The sequence below is a fragment of the Mus caroli genome, unplaced genomic scaffold, assembly GCF_978045245.1.
Source record: "Mus caroli unplaced genomic scaffold, Mus_caroli_1 scaffold_7, whole genome shotgun sequence".
NCBI classification, from domain to species: Eukaryota; Metazoa; Chordata; class Mammalia; order Rodentia; family Muridae; genus Mus; species Mus caroli.
Window position 1 is genome coordinate 30,034,123 of NW_028227262.1, and position 20,803 is coordinate 30,054,925.

General features: G+C 48.6%; 1 protein-coding gene across 15 annotated transcripts in view; it reads left to right on the forward strand.

The window, feature by feature from the left end:
- The window catches only part of Cacna1c (calcium voltage-gated channel subunit alpha1 C), a 623,917-nt gene extending 603,744 nt beyond the window's left edge, over nt 1-20,173 (forward strand). For all 15 annotated transcript variants that reach the window (XM_085840086.1, XM_085840073.1, XM_085840074.1 and 12 more), the window contains 9 exons: nt 1,049-1,150; nt 2,813-2,940; nt 3,403-3,537; nt 4,990-5,342; nt 6,123-6,248; nt 8,621-8,727; nt 9,363-9,466; nt 11,262-11,597; nt 13,253-20,173. In XM_085840086.1, coding sequence (XP_085696212.1) covers nt 1,049-1,150; nt 2,813-2,940; nt 3,403-3,537; nt 4,990-5,342; nt 6,123-6,248; nt 8,621-8,727; nt 9,363-9,466; nt 11,262-11,597; nt 13,253-13,555 — 1,694 coding nt within the window. In that variant the 3' untranslated portion in view covers nt 13,556-20,173. The remainder of the gene's footprint in view (nt 1-1,048; nt 1,151-2,812; nt 2,941-3,402; nt 3,538-4,989; nt 5,343-6,122; nt 6,249-8,620; nt 8,728-9,362; nt 9,467-11,261; nt 11,598-13,252) is intronic.
- The last annotated feature ends 630 nt before the right edge of the window (nt 20,174-20,803 follow it).

Genomic DNA, 20,803 nt, shown 5'->3' on the forward strand with positions numbered 1-20,803 from the left:
CCTCAGTATGCAGTATTCATTCATCCAGGCCTCTCAGAGTCCATGTGTCCTACTAGTCTGCCTCCAGCCAGAGAAGGCTAAAATCAAATAATCTTTTTTAGTAAATACACAACAAACAAAGTGATATGTGTGTGTGTATATATACACACACACACATGTATATATATATACATGACTTCTGGACAGTTAATAGGCTCCTGTGATTAGATCAGAGAGATCATTTTCCTTTGGTCAGGTAATAGGTGCTGTGTGACATAATCTAATCACATGAATACCTGTATCACATCCTCTGTCCAAGGGATTACCCAGTGAGTGTGTGCACACCGCTGGCAAGGGACAGTATCCTTGGGAGGAGCATAGAATCCTATCTAGCATATCCCCTCTTACAATGGGCTTTTAGCTTTGCTTCTCCACCAATAGGAGCCTAGTGTCTCAGGCAGCATACATCTAATGCTACCTGTTTTACCAGTGGAGAGAGGAAGCCCGAACTACCAGAACATAGGCCTTCTGGTTTCTTTCTCCACTGTTAGACTTCTTTACTTCCTTCCCTGGGGGACTCAGCAGAGGGCCTGTGGATACATATGAGGCCCCTGTGTTGTGTATGTATGTGGGAGGAGTAGACCGTCCTTCCCTCGAAAGGTCTCCACTTCCTGCAGCAGCACAAGGAGCTCACTATGAAATGCTCCATCATGATCTGCCTTGGCGCTGTCCTGCAGGGCAAGCACTGTCAAGGCTGAGACAGGAGTGTCTGCGGGCACCACAGGCTCTTTGGTGCTAACCAGGAGGGAAAGCAGCTTAGGGGTTGGGGAAGGACTTTGGGCTGGCTTGCATGGAAGGAGGGAAGGAGAATGGCCTTGGACAGGGGAAGAGAGGAAAGTCACAAGGGGGATAAGATGATAAGATAGAGGGGGAGAGGGGAAGAAAATAGGAAATAGGAAGGCAAGGGAAACAACTGTGATGGATCAGGGCGATTTGTGGGGCTAAGGCCACCACTCGTGGCTTCCCAGTGAATCCAGGGGAGTTTTCAATGTGCACTTCCTTCTATCAGGGAACCTAGAGCAAGCCAATGAGGAGCTCCGGGCCATCATCAAGAAAATCTGGAAGAGGACCAGCATGAAGCTGTTGGACCAGGTGGTGCCCCCTGCAGGCGGTAAGTGTTTCAGGCATTTGCAAACTGGGGCTATTTGCCTAGCCTGTGGGGTTTCTCCTCCTTCCTGCCCTCCAGCTGTGCCATCATTAGCAGGGCAGACAAAGCCCTTTAGACTTCCGTGCTTGAGTCTCCCCTGCTTCTGGATCCTTCTACTCTGGACCGTTCTGAGGGCTCAGAGGTCCTACCAGGTTGCAATGTCCTACACACACTTGGATGCAAACTGCTAGGTTAGAAATCTGCTGTAACCCCATATTCATCTGTGGGAATAGGCAAGTCCTTCCATGCTGTGGGTCTGGCAGAACTTTCATGGGAACTCTATAATACACGGATGTCTGTTTATCCATAAGCCACTAGGGTGACTGCTCTAGAGTTGCTCTAGAGCTCTGGAAGGAAAGTTGCCTGAGATTCATCATATCTTTTCTAAAAACTCATTTTTTTTCCTAGAGTAGCATTTCTCATGCCTACCAAGCCACAAGCCCCTTTTCCTAGCAAGTACTTCAGACCATCCCTGCTAACATCCAAAGTTGAAATCATAGGTAACATGCCTGCGCTTGTAATTTCCACAGCAGTAGAATGCTTAAAGTAGGGTGTGTTAAAAGCAACTGCATCCAATATACAAATGCATGGTACACCTATACAAAATGCTACGACGACTGATGGAGTCCACACACGCAGACACTTAGAACGAGTAACTGTTGAAAGGAAACAAGACAGTGTGAATATCGTCAGCACTTTCATTTGTCGCATATATTTTATTAACATGTGAGTTGAACCCACGCATTCTGGAAACATCTTCAGGGGGTGATTCTTCCCGTTTGAGACCCACTTCTGAAAGGGAAAGCAAGGTAGGCTGGGAGTCACCGTGTGAGTTCTCATGCTCTGCGGCATCGTTTTCCTTGCTGCCTGAAGTATCTCTGTGAGGTTCACACCAGGCACTGGTGTTCATTAAGAGATACAGGTTTTCCAGTGAATTCAGTGTAGACTTAGGCATCCATCTCAGGCCTGGAAGAACCTAGGACTCCAAGTCCATTCCCAGTTTCCCTCATCAGGAATCTCCAGGGTTTTCTCTTCCATGTAGAAATGAGTCCCTGCCCCACAGCAAGCCCGGAACTTCTATAGAGTTGGGTACTCCAGTTGGCTACTCTCAAGGAACAGTGATGATCAGGAAAGCCATCACAGGTCCCCAGGCTCAGCCCAACCATCTGTCGATATCACACAAGATGAAGGGGCCACTTGCCTGGCATGAAACATTCTCCTGGACGCTTACAGCTTCCCTACCATTTAGCACACTCCTAAGATCCAGACTATGTCATGTGTGGTCTGGTGCACTCAGCCTAGCAAGGACTCGTGTCAAGCCAGTCTACCTGCCTGGAAGGGAAATCGCCAACCTTGTGTTGGCGGTGAGAAGACTGGCTATTTCATGGTAAGTGGAACCAACAAGACTTAGTAATGTCTATTCAGGAGGGGTGAAAAAAAATAAGATGGGAAGTAACCTTGACAAGATCCGACCTTTCCTGTGAGGGAAAAATGAAGGGGAAAAAAAAACAGCCATGTACAGACAGGAACAAGCAGTTTAATAAATAAAAGAAGTCTTAGGTGCTGAAAAATATCAAGGTAACCTGGTGGGGTCACTCATCTTTTTCTCTTCTCCGTATGCCTTAGATGACGAGGTCACAGTGGGCAAGTTCTATGCCACCTTCCTGATCCAAGAGTACTTCAGGAAATTCAAGAAGCGAAAAGAGCAGGGGCTGGTGGGCAAGCCCTCACAAAGGAATGCACTGTCCCTCCAGGTGAGGGGCTGGAGGGGGTGCCCACACTCAAAGGTCCTGGTCACCTCCCGCTGACCCTATTGAGGGTCCAAGCCCTGCTAGCTACCTAGAGGCTAAGTCCCATCACAAGAACCCCTGTGAGCACTGTAATCCGAAGGTGGCTAAGGGAAGGCAGTGTACTCTTCTTCCCCCTCCCCCTCACATTCTGGCCCAGAGGCTTCCCTCAGCAGCTCTGCTGCCTTTCCTAGCCCCTGGTTCTTGCTGATCCTGTAACATACCTTAATTCCTCCTAGAAAGATGAATAGATTCTTCTGCTCTAGGATGATGGGGGCAGGGGTGTCCAGGGAAACCCGTCACCTGGTGCGGAGAACCAACTGCCTGGCAGAGCAGAGAGGCAGGGACTTGGGAAGGAGCCACGAGGTCCTGGCCGACTATAGATCAGTGGAAAGGACTTGGGTCTTCATGTGTCCTTCTGGGTTCCAGGCTGGCTTACGCACCTTGCATGACATTGGGCCTGAGATCCGGCGGGCCATCTCTGGGGATCTGACTGCTGAGGAGGAATTGGACAAGGCTATGAAGGAGGCGGTGTCTGCTGCCTCCGAAGACGACATCTTCAGGGTAAGTGCCATGACTGGTGTCCTTTGTGAAGTTCAGTCGGGGGCAACAGTGCACTAAGTCTTGGGGTTTTGCCTGATCTCTCTGAGGAGTGCCCACTCTCCCTAATCAGCTATCTCCTGATCCCCTGCCTCCTTCCTACGCCAAGTCCATGTCATGCCATCCTCCTAGGACACAGCAGCTCAAAAGATGGCCAGCTCTCAGAGAACAGGGGGATCCTGTTTCTAGAAAGGAATTTTCCTGGAGAAGTTTCTCATCAGAAGGTGTGGAATAGGAACTCCTGAGCCACATCTAATCTGAAAGCCTGTTTTATTCACCAATATTTGAATATCTGGCACATCTAAGTAGAAATATAAACTTACGGCTTTTCTTGGAGGACAAGCAGGTTAAGCATTCATGTTCGATGTGGGTTCTCATGTGGCAGACAGACAAACATCAGCTGCCCTGTTAAGATGGAGCATGTGATGTCAGGGTCACAATGGTACCCTCCAGGCCTCCTCCTCTTTTCCTTGAGTAATATTAATGCAGTGGGAAAGATCACACACTGCTGTGCCGTACGACAGTCTCCCATCTTGTTCCCTCCCTTGTTCTTTCTGCCAACCCCAGTCCCCAGATCCTTTTCCCAGACTATAAAGCACACAGGGAACCAAGCCCAGCCCACCCTGCTATGGCCAGCCTTGCAACCTTCCTGGCATCACTGAGTTGTCCATCAGTGAATGGCCTCAGAGATACACAACACCACTCTCATAAGACCTTAGAAGCCAAGATGTCACCAGAACCCAGGGACGTTCAGATATCAAGGATTATTAGACAAACCTTGCAAACCATCACTTCCCCCACCCCTTGCTCTGGTGACAAAGTAGGAATATTGGGGAAAATCACTTATCCCTGACTTCAAATCTCAGAGGATCCCCTACAGGAAAGGGAGCCATGATATCATTGAGACAGTAGACTCTACACACCTAGTTTCAATCTGTGCAGTGCAGCTTCTAGCTCCACAGGCCAGTTTTATTTCCACTGAAACAATCTAGTTCCTGCCGTCCCTTCCATCTCCACCCCCCCCCCCCAGCACTCCCAGCAAACTCCTCAAAGCTAAACGGCTGGCTTCTGTGGAGGAATGCCATCTCAGATTTGTCCCTGAAACCCAACCTCAGTCTCCAGTGCTCTTTTGGGAACAACCTTTCCGGGAAGCTTCTAGATCAGCAACCACTTGCCTGTCCAGGCCCAGGAGGAATTCCTGTCCTGGTACTGTAGGGGACCTGTGGGGCCACGAGCATCTAAGTCCCTCTCTTTACTATATGTCCAGAGTGTGGTAGAGGTCAAGCTGAAAGTCAAGCTTGCTCCCCTGTGGCCTGTGCCTCTCAACCACAGCCGTACAAGGGAAGCAGGGGTGAGGGGGAGAGGAGAGAGAGATGATGGAGACTTCTACACTTGCACCTCTGTCTTGTCCCCCAGAGGGCTGGAGGCCTGTTCGGCAACCATGTCACCTACTATCAGAGTGACAGCAGGGGCAACTTCCCTCAGACATTCGCCACCCAGCGCCCACTGCACATCAACAAGACAGGGAACAACCAAGCTGACACCGAGTCACCGTCCCATGAGAAGCTGGTGGACTCCACGTTCACCCCCAGCAGCTACTCATCCACAGGCTCCAATGCCAACATCAACAATGCCAACAACACTGCCCTGGGCCGCTTCCCCCATCCCGCTGGCTACTCCAGCACTGTCAGCACCGTGGAGGGCCATGGGCCTCCCTTGTCCCCTGCTGTCCGAGTACAGGAGGCAGCATGGAAGCTCAACTCTAAGAGGTAAGCAGGAGGGTAGGCCTGGGCATGAGGGCGCACATACCCTACCCAGACAACAGCAGGAAAGATGAGATTATTCTGTCTGCTCAGACAAGCCTTCTGTGTAGGGTCCCTGCTCTGTGCTTTCCCTTCAGGGTCAGAACAGAGAGGTATTGAATAGGTTTCCAGGGACTTTTCAGTTGGGTTGAGCCATCTCCTAACGGCTCTGCTGCCCACAGCTAGCCTGTGGTTCCTTGTATTGACTGCCCAGACCAAGATGCTTCAACACCAAGTCTCCACGTCTGTCTTTACATGTTTAAGTTTGTGTAAGGGTACATGTGCTTGTGTATGCATGTGTGCGGAGGCCAGGGATTGACATCCAGTACCTTCGATTACTTTGCACTGAGCTGGGATTCCTCACTGAACCTGGGGCTCTCCAATTCAGCTGGTGGCTCCCAGCTTCTCATGAATACTAGGGATTGAGCTTGGGCCCTCATGCTTGTATAACAATCACATTACGACTAAGCCCCTGCGTCATGCATGTTATTCTACTTAGTATTATAGAGGAGAAAACTGAGGCATGGAGGGAGCTAAAGGTCTTGGGCCACGGTGTAAGAGTTGGTAGCAGAATTCAGACCTCCTTGAGTCTTCCACACAGAGCCCTGACACAGCTTGTGGCATCTGTGGCTCTGTGGCATCATCAGAACCCATAGACCATGTCTCTGTATATGGCCAATGTCATCTTATTTGCTGGGGAGGAGGCCTGATGGATTCTGATACTTTCCCCACCCTCGGATACTACAGGTGCCACTCCCGAGAGAGCCAGGGAGCCACGGTGAGTCAGGAGATGTTTCCAGATGAGACCCGCAGCGTGAGGATGAGTGAAGAAGCCGAGTACTGCAGTGAGCCCAGCCTGCTCTCTACAGATATGTAAGCCTTCTGCCCAAGCCATCCTACGTGTAGAACAGAGTGGGGACTGAGCAGTGCTGAGATCCCTTCCTCTAGGCCAGACAATGGCATGTCTGTAACACCTACCCAGGATTCCCTCTGCAGCTTGGGTTGTCTCACTGCAGAGCACTTCCAGGGAAGCTTTTAAATAGCATTTTTTAAACTTTGGGGCTGTGACCAAGGTGTATTTCCTAGTGTGAGTCAGTACTCAAATATACTGATGCTTAAATAAACTTGTTCTGGTACAGCTTCTCTTAAGGCTGCCCTGAAGAGGCACAGTTGGCACACTTAGGGATGCTAGCCCAGTCCTCTTGGGAATATTGAGCTTCCATCTTGATCCACTGAGTGGCTGTAATGCCCATCTGGTAAGAAGTGATGCTCTGAAGAGTCTGATCAGCATGCAGTTTATAAATAACTAGACAAGAGGACCCCAAAGGTGCCAAACACAAAGTAAAATAAAAAGATGGAGACCTTCATTTCATACAGTGCATGCCTGTTTAACTATCTCAGTGCACTGGATAAATACTGTGCGATTACATGGTGCTAAATAGTTAGTGAACTTTACTGTTTAAGGAAATGGGCGTAACTAACTAGACTTAGTCATTACACATTATCCACCTATGCCAAATAATCACACTGTGCCTCATACTTATGTGGTTAAACTAATAATAATTTATACAAATAAATAAAACAGAATAACAACAGAAGGTGCTGGATGTATCAGATCCTGCAAAAATAAATATTGTTTAAGAAGTAGGTACTTAAGCATGGGCCTCTCTAGGCTCCTTGTAAAGCGTTTATGACTAATACAGATACCCTTCACTTGCCTGAAAGAGCTTTAGTATGCACCAGCTTTGGGGGCCCTTAAAGTAAAAAGAAAAAAGAAGGCCAAGATGAAGAGATCCTTGTTCTTATTAAATACTTGCCTGACTCCAAATAAGCCAGCTTTTAAATCCAGAAGATTTTTACTATCCAGTTAGGGAGCTAAGAGATCATAGAAGAAGGGGAAATGTGGTTAAGCTACCCACAGAGCGCTATCAGTGCGGAGGGGCACAGACATCCAGAGCAAGTCCATCAGCCAGGGTAGCTGGAGCTGTGTTCCAGGCCAAGCAGAAGTCAGGTCTCTGAGAGTGGGCACAACTGAAGAAGAAGGAAATGTACTGGAGAGGGCTTATGTAGCTGGGGATGGAAGCAAGGCTGGGCAGTGCCAGAATATGAGATCCTTGTGTCCCAAACTCCCCCTGCAGACAGATATATATACATTCTTGGAATCAGTGTGCTTGATTGCAGGGTTGGATTCAAAGCGAACAGGCTGTACTCTGTCAGCCTTCAAGATGCAAAGAGGTCTGAGAGCAGAGCTCAGTGGTAGAGTGTTTGCTAGGCATGCTTGTGATCCTGAGTTCCATCATCAGAACTGCAAATAATAATAATAATAATAAACTCAACAAAAGCATATTAATGTTAGCATCATCTATGCTCTAATCTACACTGAGGGCTGGGATACATCTGGGCTTCTCAAACTGAAGACTGGTCAGTGGAGGGTCATGAAGGAACATCAGTGGGTGATAGCCAATGGTCTTTGAAAAAAATATCAACTAAAGTAATCCAGAAACAGAGAATGGGGTGCATGCAACTAGGGGGGGTGTCTCCTATGGCTAGGGATGTCTATGGGAGTAGGGATATGTATAATACATTTTTCTCAGTGTGATACAGCATCTAAAAGTTTGGAAGTCATCAACTAGACACCCTAAGGTCTGCCACTGCTCTGCTATCTACATGAGCCCTTCAGGCAGTGGCTTGTATGCTTTTGGTAGTGAAGGGATAGCCAGGCAGGGGAGAGTTGGAGGGGTAAGGGATGTTGTGGTCACACTGAGAATGGCCATAGTGAAGCCAGACATGTAAGACCCTTCAAAGAGAATGTTATATGGGCCTAGAACACATTCTCCAACTTTCTCTATACCCAAGAAAGCCCCCACTGGCTGAAATCAGAAATGCAAGGAAGACTAGGATCTGAGATAGGAGCTCAGTGGCAGGGCACTTACCTAGTACTCATGAGGCTTTGAATTCCAATCCTCAGCCCAGGGGGAAATACCAAAAATCAACTACAAGGCTTCTGCACTGGATATATATCGAGAGCTCGGGCCCCCAACAAGCAAGCCTAGGAAATAACTGTGGTGCCTAAGAGCAGATGCAGATTTCTTAGCATATCCTGCTACCTGCTCCCCACACCATGATGTAGATACACTAATGGGCCTTGCCTTCACTAAGGAAAGTAGGAACTGCTTTCTGGGGGGAGCAGCTGTCCTGGCAGGTGCCGGCCTTCAAGAACAAGCGTTAATGCTTCTCCGTTCCAGGCTGTCCTACCAGGAGGATGAACACCGACAACTGACCTGCCCAGAGGAGGACAAGAGGGAGATCCAGCCATCTCCAAAGAGGAGTTTCCTTCGCTCTGCCTCTCTAGGTAAACTCACGCCTCGCTTTGCAGCAAGTAACAACTGAGAAACTATTTGGGCCTCACTTAGACAACCTCTATAGATGGCCTAGTAGACATGCAACGTGACAGGATAGCTCTCCAAAGACAGAGTCTGTTGGAATGGGACATAGACATCACCTACTCAGCTGCCTCAGACATACAAGAGAGCTTGGGCTGATAGCACTGAGCCTTGTACCTCAGCAGAGAGTGAGCCTCAGTCAGCTGTCACTGTAATAAAACACTTGAGATGGTCAGCTTAAAAATGAGAAAGACCGATTTGGACTCAGCGATTTGGAAGCTTGGCTCATTACTTTTGGGCCTGTGGCAAGGAGGGAAATTATGTCGGGAAATGTGCCCTTTGCCTCCTGGCATGAAATGTAAGTAAAAGAGCAAGAGATGAATAGCCCATGTTCACTTTCAAAGACACATCCCCCTGGTAGAAAGCCCCCCATGAGGCTCTGCCTTTTAAATATTCAACCAACCTTTCAACTCTACCAAACTGGGGACTGAGCCTTTCATGCCTGGTCCCTGGTAGACATTGTGATCCAAACGATATCGGAGCTGTCACGGGGCGGTGCCATCTGTCCTGTGTCCTGATTCTGGTTCCCCGGCTACTTTTGCAGGTCGAAGGGCCTCCTTCCATCTGGAATGTCTAAAGCGACAAAAGGATCAAGGGGGAGACATCTCTCAGAAGACAGCCTTGCCCTTGCATCTGGTTCATCATCAGGTATCAACATCTGTGACCAGGCCACAGCCGCACCCCCTAGAATGACAGTAGTTCCCCAGACACTCTTCTGTCCTCCCTTCTGCCCCTAAGTAAGGCTGCCCACTTCTGTACACATAGGCAGGTCCCAATAAACTCTAGTGAGGATTCCTCTCGTGAGTCTAACTGGAAGGTTCGGGGCTTGTGAGCTTTCGCCTTACAGTGCACAGATATCCCTCCTCCCAGCCCCACACTGCCTTAGGCTACATGCATACAAGTGGATACAGTAAACCTAGGGATTGATGGGACCTAGAACTTGGACTTCAGAGCAGTCTGTCTGTCCACTGCAATGCAGAAGTGATGGCAGCACCTGTCAGCAACCTAGTTGAGGGTAGGAAATGCTAGGCCTGGTGGCCATGCTTATAATCACAGCATTCAAGAAGCTAAGACAAAAGGATAGAGAGTTTTAGACTAGGCTAGACTGGCAAAAAAAAAAAAGAAGAAGAAAAAGACCCAGGGAGACTCATTATATAAAATCCATCATGGCGTGACACAGCTGAGAAAGTGGGAACACCTGTATCATACTCACTCTGAGATCGAGGAGAAACTTCAGGCGATGGCCAATACATTATCTGCAGCAAATGGGCTCTCACCTGAGCACCACAGGTTACCTTTTTAATTAAAAACTCCCTTTGGGTGGGTCCTGTGTTTTCAACATGTGTATGTATGTGTCTATGTGCGTGTACATGTGTAAGTATGTATGTGTGCATGTGTGCACATATGTGTTTTCTAAACTGATATCACTTCAGCTCAAAGCCAAAGCTCTCTCTAAATAGGGATTATAGTCATAAGCCTTCCAAGATAATGCACATAGCATTAGGCTTCCCTTGGATTTCCAGGTACCCAGAAGCTGGGGACCCTCATGAGCTGGGAAGGAGGGAAAAAAAAAACAGGCTGTAGGGACAGTGTGTGTGTATTTCAAAAGGTTTCTCCAGGTTGGTTTGCCCACCTGTCCTCATGCCCATAGGAAGGAAACTAGTTTCCCTGTGAATGCTTCTGGCACCTCCAACCCATCCTCTCTGTCTCCCTGGGATGGACATTCCCACCATATGGTCCCATAGGGTCCCATTCTTTTCAACAAACGTATCACATCTGAGCAGTGGACAGTGGAGAGAGAGTCACAGTGACGGTGGAAATTCAGACCTACCCTCAGACGTCTCAGAAACAGTCAGGGACAGAAGGCAGGCGTGGAAAGCCTTTAATCACGGATACAGTCTAATAATAAAAGAAGTTCAAAACACACTCTGTTGAGAATGACAGTGACGAGCCTTTCTCACTGTAAAAGTTAAAATCATGACTACCAGTGTTCCTAGGTCTCTATGATGGACACAGTCCCTCAAAAGCCTTATTTCACTTGACAACACATAGACCTATAGGTCAGTTCATAGAGATGGCGCTGGTGAACTCTGTGACTCTGTGTACCCCACACATCATCACTGTCCTCTCTGTTCTGGTGGGAAAACCAGAGCGATGGAATCCAGATGCTACGGACAGTAGAGCCAGTCTAAACGTGGGATGACCCATGCTGTACTCAACTGTAAGGTCCTGTAGCAAAAGGGAACTGCCGTTATATCAGAAGGAAATGTTCCTTAAAATATATCCAGATAGTATTAAATATTACACCAGGTCTCGGTGAGGTAGATGGAACCTTGACTTCCAGAATTCTAAGCAGAATTCTCTGGAAAAATATTAGCTTCGTAATTGCTCAGTTGGCAGAGGGGTGGAGCCTCCTAGTAACTCCTGTCTCTTATGTCCACAGGCATTGGCAGTGGCAGGCTTGAGCCCCCTCCTGCAGAGAAGCCATTCTCCTACCACATTCCCCAGGCCGTGCCCCACACCCCCTGTCACTCCAGGCAGCCGGGGCAGGCCCCTACGTCCCATCCCTACCCTACGGCTGGAGGGGGCAGAGTCCAGCGAGAAACTCAACAGCAGCTACCCATCCATCCACTGTAGCTCCTGGTCTGAGGAGACTACAGCCTGTAGTGGGAACAGCAGCATGGCCCGGAGAGCCCGGCCCGTCTCCCTCACCGTGCCCAGCCAGGCTGGAGCTCCAGGGAGACAGTTCCATGGCAGTGCCAGCAGCCTGGTGGAAGCGGTATGTGAAGCCAAGCTCCTGTGGGGGACGAGGGGGCCCCAGAAAGCAAGAAGTCTGGCTCCTTTCCAAGTAGATTGGGGGCCAAGTGTGTGAACTAGAGAAATGCTGAGGGAGGAAATGGCCTGCAGACAGTTACTACCATGACCTAGAAGACACTGGTCACTGGGTGTGATGGAGAGGGAGAAAGACCTTAATAAAGGAGGGGTCCAGTGAACCCTAAGAAAAGCTCTGCTGCTTCCCAGCAGTCACATTTGCTGGCCCTTGCTCCTACAAAGAGGGCCACGCTTCGCTATGCTCAGCTCTGACAGCTCAGGAGAACATCCCCGAGCCTTGGAAGCTTGCCAGAGGAAACTGGCACTTTCATTGCTTCCGGCAATCCTAATGCACCAGTGGCCATGTTCAAAGTGACACCTTTTTTCCTTCCTGAGCTTCTGTTCCTCCTTTAGAGATATCTTAGTGCCACAGTCCTCTCTGCCTTTGAGGAACATCAACTGTAGCCCTAGCACCACAATTTAGAAGCCATTAACAAACTGTAACAAACCCTAAGGAGCGTGGTCCTTAAAAACCATCTCCTAGGAGAACTGGAGGAGGGAAGACTTGGCAACAGAGCTCTCCCCAGTAGGGGTCTGTGACAGAGTCGGTCTCCATCACTGGACATGTCAAAGCAGAGGCTGCATCTATCCTGCGGTCAAATGGACCTAAGAGTGGAGTAACCTCTGATCCTTTCCAGCTCTGAAATTCTAATTCTTCATTTGAGCTTGGATGTCCTTTATTTGTCTCAGAAATCTGAGACTTTTTCTAGGCGCAGAAGCTGTAGGTGGAGGAATGATGTCAGCTCTCATGAGCGCCCACTGTGTGAGCACAGTGTGGCCAGAACAGGAAGGGTGTCTGTAGGATGACCAAGCAAGGTAAGGAGAGAGAGAGAAGCAGGCAGAGGAGGAGAAACAGAATCCCGAGGGGTGAGCAGGGGAGACCACTGTGACTCCGCCATGTTCCTCAACCCCTCAGCTCAGAGACTTAATAATCTTCCCTCTAACTAGTCACTAATGAAGCTGGCAGGACAGTTGGACACACGATGGTCATCTGCAGCCCTCCCAAACAAAAGCAAAGAGTGCACCTTACCCTGAGGCAGATAGCTGGCGGGGTGGGGGGTGGGGGATCAGGGCTTAACCAAACCAAAGTCAAGGCTTCTTGGACAGATAGGGCAACATGAAAGATGTCTTGGGGGCCAAAAGAAGAAAGAAAAGAAGGGGCATACTAAGATCTGCCTGTGAAAAAGCAGAGCAGAGCCCACAGCCCCTCTGCAAGTTTCTCCTTATTTGGTGATAGTGGTTGACCCTAACCTAAAACCCTCTCCTCTGATCTGTGCATGCCCACTTCCTTCAGTTCCGTCCATACTCCATCTCAACTTTCCTGTGAGTGTCTCTCTTAGCACACAAATACAGACACACAAACATGTATGCACACACCCGGCACACAGGCACTCTCATGGGCACATGCACACATGCGCGCATATACACAGCGTGCATACATACCCACATGCACTCGCACATTCACAGAGGTGCTGCCTGAACAGCAGCCCGCAACTTCCTCCCAGGGAGCTTGGAACTCCAGTGACCACGCTCCTCTCCCGTCTTCTTGCCTCTCCTGTTCAGGTCTTGATTTCAGAAGGACTGGGACAGTTTGCTCAAGATCCCAAGTTCATCAAGGTCACCACCCAGGAGCTGGCTGACGCCTGCGACATGACAATAGAGGAGATGGAGAACGCCGCAGACAACATCCTCAGTGGGGGCGCCCAGCAGAGCCCCAACGGCACCCTCTTACCTTTTGTGAACTGCAGGGACCCGGGGCAGGACAGGGCTGTGGTCCCAGAGGACGAGAGCTGCGCATATGCCCTGGGGCGAGGCCGGAGCGAGGAGGCGCTCGCGGACAGCAGGTCCTACGTCAGCAACCTGTAGTCCGCAGGGCTGGCGAGACGCGGGTGGTTTTTTTATTCGTTTCAATGTTCCTAATGGGTTCGTTTCAGAAGTGCCTCACTGTTCTCGTGACCTGGAGGTAACCGGAACAGCGTCTTCATTCACTGCTGTCGGGATAAGCCTCAGAGCTGGGCGGTGTACGGAGTCGGCTTTTCAGGGGAGAAGGCCAAGGCCGTGGTGCGGGGGCTCCAGCACCTTCCCGCGGCAGCACCGCCCAAAGGACCCCACCCCCACCCCTGAGCAAAAGGGTGTTTTCCCTTGCTTGTATAAACAGTCATTTGCACATGTTCTGTCTGAGCCTGGCCATCTCTATGGAGCAGGGCCCCAGGGATCTATGGCAGGAATGGGTCAGCGCCCCCAGTAGGAGCCGGGAGGTGGCTGCGAGGTTCCCAGCCGTGCAGGTCTGGTCCCTATGGTCCCTTCAGGGACTCTTCCCCTGCAAGGAGCTGAGATGCAGGTGGCAGGAGCCAGTGCAGACCGCACCACCCGCCCTCAGCTAGCCAGGCCAGGGGGCGCAGGCTGCTGCCTGGTGCTCGGGGTTTCATGGTTTGATGGTTCTTGTCAGCATGTTGTGACTTTCTGGGGTTTGGTTTCTTTATTACTATTTGTTGTGTTTTCCCACGGGGAGGGGAGGAAGAAGAGCGGTTACAACTGCGCGGCCTCACTTCACTGTTTCCACATTTGCATTTGCGTATTTAAGTCGGATTTGGTTTTATTGTATTCTTTAAATGGTGCGGGCCACCCCCACCCCCACATTGGAGCAAGGGTTCAATATCACCAGAGAGAGGTTTTACCTGCTCTGTGTATGCCCAGTAACTTGTTCCAATTTCCTTAAGTAAAAGCAACTTTTTTCTTTCTTTTGGGTTTGGTTGAGCATCACAATCAGCAGGCTAACAGGCAGTTAGATAAGGCGGTGTGCGACTGGGCGATTGAGCTGGGCTCCTTTCTGTGCTGGGCATATGGACTGGTTCAAGAGAGAAGAAATATGGGCATCTTTGTGTCACACGTGTGTCCATAGTATGTGCGTATGTGCACCCACATGGTATGTGCGCACCCCACCCCACCCCCGCAAAAAAGTCTGTAGATCCCCGTTTGGGTTTGACTGCAGGGAGTTCTAAATCTGGGGCTATTTGAAAGCAAGAACAAACCACTGTCTCTGCTTCTGCTTCTGAAACGAGAATCGGTAACTGCATTTTTCTGTCCCACGAGATATGCAAAAGCAATGCAATAATATCCATTTTAAAATATGGTTGTGAGTTGTGTCGGCATTAAAATTCTATTTTAAAAAAAAAAACCACGAAATTTAAGGGAAAAACTCAAGAAGACATTTTGCTTCGATATATTCTGTGTAATGTTTTATTGCATTGATAATGTTTCTGTTGAAGAAACTGTTATACTTGAATTCAGGTCAGTTTCAGTATTTTTCAAATATTTTTTTAAAACTGAATTGCAATTGTGCCAAGCAAATATAATGACTTAAGTTTGTTTTAAAATTCACTTCTTGTATATTTTGCTGCATGTAAAGTAAACCATTTTGTATTTGGAGTGTGAAAAGCTTTACCTTTGAGCTCTTAAGTGCTTCTTCTATATGTGGTTGGGGGAAAGATGGTTTTTCTTTCATTTGCAAAGTGAACAAAGGTGTCCCCGGTGTAAGTCCTCACTCTGCTTCCCACAGGCAGGTCTGGGAGGTGCCATTTTGCATATCTTGTGTTTTGTTCCCATATCCCTCAGTTATTTCCAAAACCCAGTGGTAAGCTTGCCCATGCCGAATCTTGCTTTTCAAGGTCAGGACGTGTTCCACCCAGGTCTTCTGCTGTCTTCTGCTCTTCTCTGTGGATACTTGTCCAATGTTCCAGCATCCCGTGGGAAGAGGTGGCTGGCTTTCCCAGGCACTGCCACAGCATACATCTCAACTGAGAGGATGAGGTGACCATCAGACGGGGACAGTGGTGGGATAGACTCACCTTTGACCCATGATTAGCCCAAACACAGACAGCCATAGTTGGGAGCTGGTGAGCAGTCACTAGATGGAACTGTAGCCCTTGTAGAAACTATTCATTCTTTCCTTCTCCTGAAGCAGGGAGGCAGAGAAGCATGGGATCGTGACCAGGGTGGGAGCACCAGGATCTCACAGGGATGAAAGAAACAGACACATGAGGCTTTCACTTAGGATCCTCTGTATCTGCCTTCAACAACCCTTATGATTAGTGCTAGGTCCTTCTATTGTGTCTTAATAAGAATGGTTGAAAAGGAAGGGCTTTGAGGAAAATAAGACTCAACCATTCACTCAGAATTTGCCTACGGAGTATCTTCCAGTCCCAGTGACCTACCAGCCTTTTATAGAGATCATGTGAGAATCTGCTCGAAATTCCAGCAAGGATGTTCCTCCGTGGCAATGAGTCTGCTCTTGTGAATGTTCACAGGTTAAGCGGAGTCTAGAAACAGCCTTTCTCCTTGGATTTCCATGTGTGGTTGACCGAGCATTTATGCAGCCTTTGTAGCACCCATAAGGGCTTCTAGAGATAATTAGATGGTGTCCTTTGTCTTGTTTCTGCGAAGTTCTGCGACTGTGTTGATGAGTCTTTAGTGGTAGAAAGGGAGCCCTATTGACTGGCTGTGTGGTCCTTCTTTGCATCTGAACACCCCCACCCCAGGGAAATATGGTATTCTCATTGATCCTACACACAAGCATGCATACCCTGCATACTCAGTCTCTTCCTGCTGCCTTTGAACAATTTGATCTGCATTGCCAGATCCCATTGATCAAAGACATAAGCTATAAGCTGAGTCCCAGCAGCCCCCGCCAGAATTCTGCCCAGTGTCGTGCTCAACCCACCCTCCTTTCACCAGCCATACCCACAGACTGCTTTCTCCTTGTGGCCAAGGAAAGTGAAGTAGCCTTTCACTCATACAGGGACAATGGACCCCTTGCCCTTCGCTGCTAGAAGGAAAGAAGGTTCAGTGGACAGAGTCTTTCATACTTGGCTTCATGATTACCTGGATAAGGCTGACACATGCTACCTGTCATCAGGACAGTAGGGAACAGCATCTAAGAAAGCCAGTGAACATCTACACTAGATTATCAACTCTCCACCCAACATGGAATTTTCCCAACGACTGTTTTGAACATAATTATCAAACCTTCTGCAATCCTGACAGTTTCTGGATGGCAGCGGAATTAGCCTGCAGCTGGGGACCAAAGGGGCACGAAGGAGTGTAGATCGTGTGTTTTTATCTGTCCTATGACTATCTCTGTCTCTTTTGTTTATGATCTTGGTGTGTGTGTGTGTGTGTATGTGTGTGTGTCCATGACACAGTCCAAGTAACAGACAAGTCCAGTTAAGTCCCTTTCTGCCTGGTCCTAGGTTGTTCGTATCTTCAAATGAAAAAGAGAGAGATTTTCCTAGGCCTTGTTTGAGTCATAAACATTTTTTTCTATTAGTTGGGGTTCCCATCTTCTTAATCTGACTCGGAACCCAAGGCCCAACTGTGTCTTTTACTCTCCTCTGGTGCCTTGGTTCCAAATTCTGGAACTTGTATGAAGAGAAGGTCTACGTTCCTTTCTCACACTTCTCAACCATCCAGAGCTCTGGAGAAGTCCAACTGAACACAGTAGACAGCCCTTTCTTTGCCAAAGTCAGCACATTCCTGGAACAGTCAAGAAATCAGTAGAAAGAACATGGCTGGTGAATAGAGGCCAGGTGACAAACCCCTACTGCTCCTAAATTTGGGCCTAGAGAACAAGGATCTAGGTCAAGTACGAAGTAAACTCTCTGGCAATCAGGGTTTTTAGCCTTATCATACCAGTTTTCAGACATCTCCAAGGAGAAGGATGGCACCTCTCTCCCTGAGTGATTGAAATGTCCTCAATCATCAGCTAGAAAAACATTGAGCAAGGAGCTATGGAAGGAGTGTCTGAATTTCAAAAGAGCTACTCCAAGCCCAGGGAAGTTGATATTAAGTGTCCTGACCAATTCTGTTCTTCAACAAGCCCCAGCTCTGAAACAGGTGTCAGCAGCAAGAGAACTAGAGGGGTGGGGAGTGAGGAAAGGTCAAGCCTTAAACCCCACCCCCCACCACCACCACCGGTCATCTCACTGTATGGAAAGCTCTTCTGTGTGGTCACCCTATTGCCAGCCTTGGCAAAGGCTGACGGCTCCATACTCTGCTTTGGAAATTATGGGGAAAAAAATCCTACCCTAGGTGTTTTTCCAACCAGATCAACCTAGCTAGAGAAATGTGGCCCTTGCCTGGCCCTGGGATGCCCCTCCACTGTGTCTGCGAAAGAATTTGCCAATGGAGAAGTAGTTGAGGGAGCTTGGCTCTCACTCGCTAAGGTCCATGTTCTACAGCAGGTGCCTTGGGGAAACATATCCTGGAAGCTGTGAAGGGAAAACCACCCTACCTATGATGTCAGTAAAAGGCACCATCCCTCCTTGAACATTTCATCATTCCTCCCCCTCCCCCTTCCTCCCCCATTCCCCCTCCTCCCCTCTCCCTCCTCTTCCTTCTCATCTACCTGCTCATCCCTTTCTTCTCTACTTCTTCCTCTCTTTTACCTGTCCTCCTCCTTCTCTCCTCCTCTTCTTCCTCTTAAAACCCAGTGAAGGGAACAGAGGTGAAAGGAACTCACTGGAGATTCTCACAATGTTTTTGTTTATTTGTTTGTTTGTTTGTTTGTTTTATGTGCCATATTGTCACCTTGTTAGGAAGTCAGTTGAATGTCCCCACCCCCCATATACACACAGGTATTAAGTGCTGGAGGTGATGGCCACATAGTGATTTTTTTTCCTACAGAAGGGGAGGGCTGTGGTCAGCATGTTCAACCTGTTTAATCTGTGGCTGTGTGTCCCAGAACACCTGTGAATGTGACCCAGTACATTTATAGCTGATGTCCCATTAGAACAGAAAAGCACTGGGCACCTTTGAAGAGCGACACGTGGAAGAAACTAGAACAGTTTCCACAGGTAGAAATAGTGCCCGTGTTCTTCATCTACACTGAGGAAATGCTGCCACTCTTAAACCCACTCTTTTCCTCCAACCGTCTTAAGAAGTTTGATCCACATAGTATGTGAGAAAGAGCCTGGTCTTCCTGGTGTGTTAGGAAGACCTGTTAAGCCATCTCGGGAAGGGAGTTGGAGAATGGAGCTGAACAGATCAAGCATTGCAAATCAATTCAGTGCTGTGAGTAAAGTCTGAACTGAGATCTTTCTATTACTTTTCTCTTAGGTCTCCACTAGCAATCAGGAAGACAAGGCCAGGTAAAACTTGGTGCAGATGTGAGATGTCATATCACCAGAACCAAACTATCTCAGATGTTCACTGCTTTAGAGGTATAAACCCCACGTCCTCATGGGAAATCCTAGGGCCTGCAATTCCCCCAGAATGGAAACCACTTGATGGGGCAAGGCTTACAGAATAGGTGGCATGCCACTTGCTCCAGCATAAATGAGGCAATTCTTGCAAATTTGGCACCTTAAATCCCCTCATGCATCATTCAGCAGGCTCGTGACAGAGACAGCTTGGGAATGCAGAAGCCATAGGGAATTGGAGGGTTGTTTCTTTTCTTTTTTCTTTTTTTTTGGGGGGGGCACAATGTGCAGGTCCTGGGGGTTGAACCAAGGGCTTTATGCATGCTAAGCAAGTGCTTTAGCTCTTATTTGAGATAGTCTGTGTCTCCTAGGATTTCCCAGCATGGAGAAACACACCAAAGTTAAAAGCAGGGAGAAACCATTGGTAATTAAGGACAGATGGTTTATAAGCAAGTGGTCCCTGCAAAGGGCCCCCTAGAAGGCATCACGGTGACCCTTGAACTGTGGGCACCTTTCTGTTCTGCACACCACACACATCCACAGCTGCACCCCCCCTCAGACTTGAAATCCACCTACCAGACCATGCACCCATCTGTCTTACCCTGCTTGGACATTTGGGTTTTGTTTGTTTGTTTGTTTGTTTGTTTTTATTTGCCCACTTCTCTGAGCAAAGCACAGATGACAGAGAAACAGCGAGGTTTACACATCTCTGTGATCACAGCAGTTAAGAACAACCTGTGGGAAGAGGAGTCTTTGAAAAATGGATGGCAGAGCCCCGGAGTGAGTGCTGCAATGTCTGCTGCTCTCAGAAATACTATAATCCTACTTCAGCCTGCCAGTGTTACTAAGGAAAACTTCCCTCCGTGAAAAGGGTCACATAAAGCCGCTCCCCATCTGTGTACTCAGTCCACTTTTATGTCCCCAAGAAAACCTGTCATGTGCCATGCCTGTTCCCAGAGAGGCATGGAAAGATGAACAGGCCTCTAGACCACTCATACACACCTGCCCATCCCACACCTGCCCCTCCAGGCTCCACGACACCACAGTCTGACTGTTGTAAATATTGTTGTACAGTTTGTAATCAAATACTCATGTCGTCAAAGGCCCTGCCTGCTGCGCCTTCTCCCCCCTCGAGCAAGGCCAGGGAAACTAGAAGGGAAACCCTTCCAGGAGAGCTTCAGGGTCCATCTCTGTGTGAGACGCTACTGTATATTCCTGTAAGATTGCATTTTTATCTAAGGAATGATGTTATTTAAAAAACAAACAAAAACGCAAAAAAGAATTGCAAATAAATTTCTTAACAATGTCGATCTTGGTTTAATCAGTATCTTCCCTCCTTCCACACCTGTCCTTTTCTCCGGTTCCCTACAGGTCACGGAAAGAGATTTAACTCTCAATATTTCACTTGTATTGGATCCTTCAAAGGGGCAGGGGAAGGGGCAGGGAGGATAGGGGTTGTGACTCCAGCATAATCCCTAGCGTCATGACCACCATTGATCTCACCGTTTATTTCTTCCTTCCATAAAAGGGCCAACCAAAATGGCCAAAGGCGAATGAGGAGGCAGAACAGGATAAATGAAATGGTTAGCCCAGAAATTAGAAGCACTCTCCCCCTAAATAACTGATTTTGGATAAAGTGTGTGTGTGGAGGGTATAATAGGGAAGACACTGGGGAGATACAGTGCAAGGCTTTGCAAGCTATCAAATGCAAGGTTCAGTGGTTACTAGGACTAGAACTGCCTCAGACAAAGCTTCCAGAATAATCCCCATGGGGTGGGGGAGAACCAGAACAGTTGGAGGGCGGGGGGGGGGGGGGGTCCCAGAGGGGAAGGGCTCAGGAACCTGTCTCCTGCTTAGAGAATGACTCTTCTACTGGACTCAGGCTCCCTGCGACTCCTCTGGAGTCTGTTGACACCTT